The sequence below is a fragment of the Acomys russatus genome, chromosome 24 (assembly GCF_903995435.1).
Source record: "Acomys russatus chromosome 24, mAcoRus1.1, whole genome shotgun sequence".
In the NCBI taxonomy this organism is placed as follows: domain Eukaryota; kingdom Metazoa; phylum Chordata; class Mammalia; order Rodentia; family Muridae; genus Acomys; species Acomys russatus.
In genome coordinates this window covers 58,241,973-58,250,361 of record NC_067160.1, presented here as the reverse complement: position 1 = coordinate 58,250,361, position 8,389 = coordinate 58,241,973, and the positions used below count along the sequence as shown (strand labels likewise).

Here is an 8,389-nt window from a genome sequence, read left to right as displayed (position 1 = left end):
TCCTTCTCAGGGAAGGCTGCACAGCGAGGGGCTTCTTGGCCAGGAACTTTTTCCCTCTAGAGAGTGCTCCTGGGCTGGGCCCTTACCCCTCCCATTCCAATCAGGGAGCAACTTGTGTGTCCAGTTCACTCCTGTCTTATTCCCTGGAGGGTTCAGGCCTCTGTCCTGTGTCCTCTGCAGAGATGGGAGAACTAAGCCCTGCCCACAGAGTTCTTGGGAGCAGTCCATGGGTGCTGTGGGTGGGGTAGGTGACAGGGGTTCTATGCCTGCGTAGGGGTCAGGATCAGTCTGTCCTGCCTCCAAGCCAGGATCTGGATTCTAAGGACCCCCCCCCCCACACACACACACACAACTCCTTCTGGGAGGAATGTTCTAGGTAAGGAGAGTGCCTAAGCACAGTCCTTCCCTTCCCTTGTCAGAGGCTGGGAGCAGGTTGCTGGATGGGGGTGGGGGCATCTGGCAGTTAGTTGACCACAATGTCCCCTCCACAGATGAGCCTCATCCAGGCTGCCCCACGCTGAGTCCAAGACCCACCCACCACGGCACCCGCCATGTCTCAGATGCTGCACATCGAGATCCCCAACTTTGGGAACACAGTGCTGGGCTGTCTCAACGAGCAGCGCCTGTTGGGCCTCTACTGTGATGTGTCCATCGTGGTCAAAGGCCAGGCCTTCAAGGCCCACCGTGCAGTCCTGGCCGCCAGCAGCCTCTACTTCCGAGACCTCTTCAGCGGGAACAGCAAGAGTGCGTTCGAGCTGCCGGGCACGGTGCCGCCTGCCTGCTTCCAGCAGATTCTGTCTTTCTGCTACACCGGCAAGCTCACCATGGCAGCCAGTGAGCAGCTCGTGGTCATGTACACGGCCGGCTTTCTGCAGATCCAGCACATTGTGGAACGGGGTACAGACCTCATGTTCAAGGTGAGCTCACCCCACTGTGACTCGCAGACCGCCATGATTGAGGATGCCAACTCAGAGCCCCAAAGTCCCTGCAACCAGCTGCAACCGGCCACTGCCGCCTATGTCGCGTCCCCTTCCGTGCCCATCCCGCTTCTGACCCGTGTAAAGCATGAAGCCATGGAGATGCCGCCTGCCACCGGCTCGGGCCTGGCTTCTAAACGCCCACTGGAGACAGGCGCTCGAGATGGTGTGGCGGTAGCTGCGGGGTGCTGCGGGGACACCTGGCACGGCCCCTCTGAAGCTGCCTCGAGTCTCCTACTATGGTGTGCCCAGCCTGGCCACGCTCATCCCCAGTATCCAGCAGGTACCCTATCCCCAGGGGGAGAGGACCAGTCCTGGGGCCAGCAGCCTGCCCACTACTGACAGCCCCACCTCCTATCACAACGAGGAAGATGAGGAGGATGACGAAGCCTATGATACCATGGTGGAGGAGCAGTATGGCCAGATGTACATTAAGGCCACAGGAAACTATGCAGGTAACACACAGCAGGGCCTGGCACTGTGCCATCCTTGCAAAGAGCCTACAGAGGGCATATGTTGCATAGTGGAAATGTGTGGTGATTGCAGCCTGGTGTGGACGGTCACTATACTCTGCAGGCAAGGTGTATGGGCTGGAAGAGTTGGGCAGGAGCTTGGACGCTGTGGGCGCCAGTCGTTGCAGAGCTCAGACCCTGTGCGTGAGGTGATGGAGACGCGCCTGTGAGAGTTGACTGTGTAGCATGCAGAGGGCTCCTGCCTAGCACTGAACGAATGAAGGAGCCGAGGGTGTCCGCGGTCTAGGAATTCCCCATGGAGTTTAATGACTTTTGCACTCTTGTATAAGTGTTTCAGAACGGGGCTCTGGCCCCCATGGGTCTGGGGAGATAGCTTCTGTTTCCTTTTCATGAGGAGAACCGGAGCTGGTTTTCTCCTGATAGCAGGATACACACTAGTCGCTGCGTTGGTCAGGGTGAACAGGCCCACTCTGGGGAATCCACCATTCCCGCTGACCACCAGTTAGGAGGTCAGGGAAGGACCCGAGACCCTTTGGCCCTGGGCCCCCAAGGCTTGGAGGTTTCTGTGGTGCATGGGGCTATTATTAGAGCCCTTTCCACACCGTGGTGATGCCTGGACCCAGCTCTGCAATGGTGTTGGGGCAGAGTCACTGTGGGCTGAGGGCGGGGGTTCTCACTGGGATTCCACAGAACCAGGAAAGGTCCGCTCTCCACTCATCCATCCCTCAGGACATCCTTGCACAGTCCCTGCCTCTCTAGGGTGACCTTGGCTGTGGCTTGCTGGGAGAGTGGGGACAGGGCAAAGTGTGTCCAGTACCCTGTGTGTTGAACCTGTCCTTCCGACTCCTTAACCTTGCCTGCACAGGGACAGTCCAGTTGCCTCAACAGGTTTTCTGAGGAGCCAGTTGGACAGTGGCCTTGGAAGGCTCTGCAGAGCTGGCATTTGTAGAGTGGGAACAAGAGGCTGGGCAGCTCTCAGCTACCGTTGGTCAGGCCAGTTGAACACTTTGGCTCATGGTTATTTCTGAGTTTCAGGGGTTATGGGGCAGGGACCTCACCAGGGGTGTTCAGTGGGGCCTTGGGGATCAGGAGGGAATCTTGCTTGACCCATTTTGTGGTGATGGGTGTGCTGGAACACAGACAGGCTGTGGGGCTGGCCCTGCTCTGTTGGCCTCTGTGCACAGTCTAGGATTCCTTGTGTCTTTCTCTTCAGCAGGCCCGTAAGTGGGGCAGAGAAGGGGGTGTGCACTTTCTTGGTTAAAATCTAGGTTATTGGTGGTGACGTTGGCTACCCTGGGTGTGCTTGAGAAGGGGACGAGCAGGTAGAGGGAAGACTTGGCCCCACCGACCGTGGAGCTACAGGCTCTCTGTGTCTGGCTTTGTCTGGAAATAGCCTCGTACCACCTGGGGCGGGTGGCCCCTTGCTCCTTGTGCAAACAAGATGCTTGAGTCTGAGCTGCTTGCGGGATGACCCTACGAAGGGTCTCCCTGGCCTCAGCTTCCCACCCCAAGTGAGGTCCACTGTGTGTCCCGAGGTGTAATGGTGGCTGGGACCGGCTGCCACCCTGCTCTTTAGGAGCTGTTCCCAGTGTGCCTCACTGTACCACACTCATAGCAGCACCCTCTCTGAAACCAGGTGTGATGATCTAGCACCCAGGAGGTGAAGGCAGGAAGGTCAAAACTTCAAGGTCGTTGACTACACAGGGAGTTTGAGGCCAGCTGAGACACATTAGACCCTGTCTTAACCTCCTCCCTAAATAATGCGGCACCCTGGTAACCCAGCCCTGCTGTGTCTTGAGCCATTTTAGTCCCCTTGCTCTGACTCCTGTTCTGATCTTAGATGTCACGCATTGCTGTTAGAAGCCAGGCCACTGAGAAGCTTGGTGGCAGGACGGAGCCCCTCCCTCGCCCTCTGGGAGGCTTACCTGTCTCAGTTTACACAGCAGGCTGCCCATCTCTGTTTCCTGCCCACCTCAAACTTCACAGAGTAGCCTTTCTAGTGCCCAAGTCTCTGCAGCAGGGCCGAGGGCAGAGAGGAACTTGCGCCTGCCCTGCTATGCTGCCAACAGGCACTCAGGAGCTCCGTGCTGTCCTAGAGGGAAAGCACTGAGAGAGGACAGACAGGTGTCCCCCGGGCTGCTGGTGAGCCCTCTCTAGGAGTGAAACATACACCTATGCGTTGTGGACCCCACTGCTCCCCGAGCCAGAAAGATGTCAGTTGTCTTCCCGGGTGTGTCAGTGGCCAGCACTCTGCGACCTGGAGGATGGTGCCCCAATCCCAGATCCCACAGAGCCACGGATGTAGACACACACAACGCAAACCACTTCCTTCTCCTCCCTCCCCCCACCCATCCTTCCCTGACACAGGAAGCTTATCTGAGCTCTCAGAGCTCCCGGCTGGGTTGTGTTGTCTACACAGGAGCGATGGGCTGCCTCAGTCACTGCAGCAGCAGGCCTGGGAGGGATGTGTGGGATCTGGGGTACGGAGAGCAAGGGCCTCAGTTGTGCTCAGGTTTTGTTCTCAAGGCCTTCCACCCTCGTAGCTTCCAGGGGCCAAATCCGACGCCTTCCCCCAGTCGCTTAAGGGCAGAGGTAGTTGTGCTGCTGCCGCCTTCCTTTCTGGGCTGAGTAGTTGCTGAGCTGTGGTTGGGGTCAGGATCACGCCAACTTAAAGAGGTTCCTGTGGTAGGGCAGGCTAGGAGTTGTAGTTAAGCCCGAGGGCATGGGCAGCAGCCAGCACCAGCAGGCCTCCCTGACCCAGGCCACGGAACTCCCCATGCCCTGCCTTCCCCAGATCCTCTCTGCCCCGGAAGATGCTTAGTTGCACTGCCCGCTGCTGTTCACCAGAAGTCTGAGATGAACCCTGCCTGGTGTTTGTGCCGCGTCCACTCTGAGGGCACACACTCCTGGGTTTGTGCCGCGTCCACTCTGAGGGCACACATTCCTGGGTTGTGCTGCCTCCCCTCTGAGGGCACACACTCCTGGGTTGTGCTGCCTCCCCTCTGAGGGCACACACTCCTGGGTTGTGCTGCCTCCCCTCTGAGGGCACACATTCCTGGGTTGTGCTGTCTCCCCTCTGAGGGCACACATTCCTGGGTTGTGCTGTCTCCCCTCTGAGGGCACACACTCCTGGGTTTGTGCCGCGTCCCCTCTGAGGGCACACACTCCTGGGTTGTGCTGTCTCCCCTCTGAGGGCACACACTCCTGGGTTTGTGCTGTCTCCCCTCTGAGGGCACACACTCCTGGGTTGTGCTGCCTCCCCTCTGAGGGCACACACTCCTGGGTTGTGCTGTCTCCCCTCTGAGGGCACACACTCTTGGGTTTGTGCTGTCTCCCCTCTGAGGGCACACACTCTTGGGTTGTGCTGCCTCCCCTCTGAGGGCACACACTCCTGGGTTGTGCCACCTCTGCTCTGAGGGTACACACTCCTGGGTTGTGCCCATTCTCCTGACTCTGCTTTTTGAGCCAGGGGAGTTGTGTCCATCTCTGTAGGCCACCTTGCGAGGGCTGCCCACATGGTAGGGGAAGTTGGAGGCCACTCACAGAGCCCTCGCCCACCATTTGGGAGTTGTCCCATCATGTAGTGGCCTGATTGTCCTAACCCTGCCCTCCAAAAGAGATTCCCCCAAAGTGCTCAGATGGCTGCCATCGTCCTGTGTGGGTCACTTGTACTTCAGCCATTCCATAGCTGAGCTGGTGGCGCTGCCCAGGCCTGGACAGAGCCAGTATGGCCAGGAGGGCTCCTGTCTGGCCAGTACTTCATACAGTCTCCCAATTTTCCTAGCATGGTGCAGTCTACCTATAAGACTCTTCTGAATGCCTTGCTGGCATGGTGCCTGTCAGAGGGTGTTCCTGACACATTCCCCAAGAGCAGAGAGAGGGGCCAGATTAGGGTGCTGAGTCTGCAGAACTCCACTGTCACTCTTGGCCTGGGTCCAGCTTGGCCCATAGGACAAGCCGGCAGGGGTGCGTTTATCCCTGGTTTGGACAGTGTAGGGCCCAAGGAGAAAAGTCAGTGTAGGTAGAGGTGCCGCTGGCTGCAGCAGGGAGGATCTCCTTCCCATGTAAAAGGCAATACCTTGCGGTTGGGGCTAAGTGAAAAGGCAGCACTGGCCCATATGACTCTCCCAGCAAGATGGCTGCCCTGAAGGTCCTTGGACACTTACCATGGTGGCTTCCCGGGTTGTCCCTGATCTTGGAAAAGCTCTTTCCCCACAGCTCCCTTTACCCTAGAATCCTGAGATTTGCACTTCAGGCAGTTGTTTTGTTTTGTGGAGACAGGGTCCACTTTGTAGCCTTGGCTGGCCTAGGTCTCCTGCCTCAGTCTCCCAAGTACTGGGACTATGGATATGAGTCACCATGTCTATAGTCTCAAGCCAGTTTTTGTTATTTTTTTCAAGATTTTTTTTTTTTTTTAATTATGCTGCCCTGGATCTCAGTCCCACAAGTTTGGCTTTAAGTTATTGTTCTACACGTAAGGGGCCTGCTGTGCTGGGCTCCCATCAGTGTGGTGCCCTTTTCTTGTGTCTTATGTTCCTTCCTTCTCCTTTTTAATTTTTAGATTTATTTTGTCTGTATGAGTGGTTTTTGTTTGTTTGTATTGTTTTTTTAAAGGTCTTCACTTTTTTTTTTCCCTCCAAGACAGGGTTTCTCTGTGTAGCCTTGGCTGTCCTGGAACTCTCTTTGTAGACCAGGCTGGCCTTGAACTCCCAGAGATCCCCTGCCACTGCCTCCTGAGTGCTAAGGTTAAAGGCGTAAACTATCATGTCACGCAAGACCAGTTTATTCATATCTTTATGGCCAACTAAAGATGATTATTTTATTTTATTGAGGCATGGTCTCACTGTATATCCCTGGAACTCACGCACTCTGAAGTTGAGGCTGACTTTGAACTCAGAGATCTGTCTGCCCTCTCCCTCCTGGGTCCTAGGATTAAAGGTGTGCACCATTAAGCCCCTCAGATTTTATTTTGTGTGTTTTTGTTTTTGTTTTGAGACAGGGTCTTTCAGTGTACTCAAGGCTGGCCTTGGGTTTGCTGCCCTCTTCCTTCAGCCCCCATGTGCTAGGATGTCAAGCCTGAGTCTGGCATGTTGAGATCCTGTAGGCTGAGCCAGAGCTCGGTATGTATTCACTCCTTACAGTCAGATCACTGGTTCCCTTCTGTGTGAGCTGTGAGGTAAGCAGAAAGTTTGTTGTTTCCATATGGATGTGTGGAATTGCACTGAGTTCACACTCTTGAGAGAGCCTGTTACAAGTTCTGTTTCTGCCAGATTCCCTGCTGGCAGAGTAACCATACCTTTAAACAAGTCCCCATGTCAGGGCTGTAAAGTCCTTTCTGTTTTCCTATTCAATATTAGTTTGCCTTCCTGTCTTTTATTAGTGTCTGTCGGACCCAGCTGAGCCTAACCCTAACCCAGGGCAGAGTGGGCAGGACCAACCCCTGATCCCCAAACCTGCAGTGCCCTGTCACTCCTCCCCGCTGTGGCTTCTGGTCACTGGTCTTTCATAGACATAGCCTGCGAGCTGTAGCCATTGCTCCTGAGTGCATTGCAGCTCAGTGGGTTGGAGTCATTCCCAATCGTGCACAGCCGTCACCATCATCAGCCAATCTTAGAACATAGTTCTCACCCCTTAGAAAACTCTATGCCATGTAGCAGTCCCCCTCACTCCCCTGCCTCACTCCCCTGCCCCGCTCCCACCCACCACCCACTCCCAGTCCTGGCAGCTCCTGTCCAATCTATGTATTTGGTGTTATCTGGGCATTTCAGACACACAGCATTCTAGTGTTGAGACTTTAGTGACCAGCTTCCTATATTTGACATTAAGAACTGTTAGTATGGGCTGGTGCGATGGCTCAGAGGTTAGGAGCACTGGCTGCTCTTCCAGAGGTCCTGGGTTCAATTCCCAGCAACCACATGGTGGTTCATAACCATCTATAATGAGATCTGGTGCCCTCTTCTGGCCTGCAGGCAAAATTCTTTTAAATTAAGATTTATCAATCATGTACACTTATATGCCAGAAGAAGGCATCAAATCCCATTATAGATAGATAGCTGTGAGACACCAGTGATTACTGGAAATTGAACTCAAGACTCCCGGAAGAGCAGACAATGGCCTTAACCACTGAGCCATCTCTCCAGCTCCCAGGCAGAACATTGTATACATAATAAACAAGAGAGAGAGAGAGAATGAAGAATAAATACTTCATTTCTTTTTTCTTTCTTTCTTTTTTTTTTTTTTTTTTTTTTTTTTTTGGTTTTTTGAAACAGGGTTTCTCTGTGTAGCCTTGGCTGTCCTGGACTTGGTCTATAGACCAGGCTATCCTCGAACTCACAGCGATCCGCCTGCCTCTGCCTCCTGAGTGCTGGGATTAAAGGTGTGCGCTACCACACCCGGACTTCATTTTTTTCTTAGACTCTGCACCAGTCTTTCTCTGACAGTCTGATGGACGTTTGATGTTAGTTCACAGAGCTGTGAGCAGGAAGTGTGTTCAGTCGCCCGGGTAGGCTTGTGTTCGCCTGTGTTTGGCTAAGGCCTGAGGACTGGTTTGATTGGCTACTTTTGTGAGTTCTCTTGTTTAGGATTTTATTCCCATTACCATGTGGTTTTGTGTGCTGGTCTTGCACCTGCCGCTTGCACTTCAAGTCCCAGGCTGCTCAGAGGTTCCCTGGAATGCCACCTGGCCCTGCCTGCCATCCGGGACAGCATTTCACTGCCTCTCCTACCTTAAGGATGGATCATTTTGCATCGGGGGCTCCAGGCTAGATAGGCTCTTGAGAGCAAACCCTTCTTCACCTTTGCCCTGGGAAGGGGTTCTGTGTCAGTTGCTGCTCCCATGTTGAACTATGACACGATGACAACACATTCCTAGGTTCAGTTTGCTGCTGTTTATGGAGAACGTACACATGTTCATGAAAGCTGCTGATCTGTGCTTCATTT

The 8,389-nt window shown here is 54.4% G+C and overlaps 1 protein-coding gene across 1 annotated transcript in view; it reads left to right on the top strand.

Moving 5' to 3' along the window:
- The first annotated feature begins 488 nt into the window (after positions 1 to 488).
- Positions 489 to 8,389, top strand: part of Nacc2 (NACC family member 2) — a 31,740-nt gene continuing 23,839 nt past the window's right edge. Inside the window, 2 exon segments of the mRNA XM_051166785.1 lie at positions 489 to 1,160; positions 1,162 to 1,432. Of these exon segments, the coding sequence (XP_051022742.1) occupies positions 552 to 1,160; positions 1,162 to 1,432 (880 nt within the window). The 5' untranslated portion in view covers positions 489 to 551.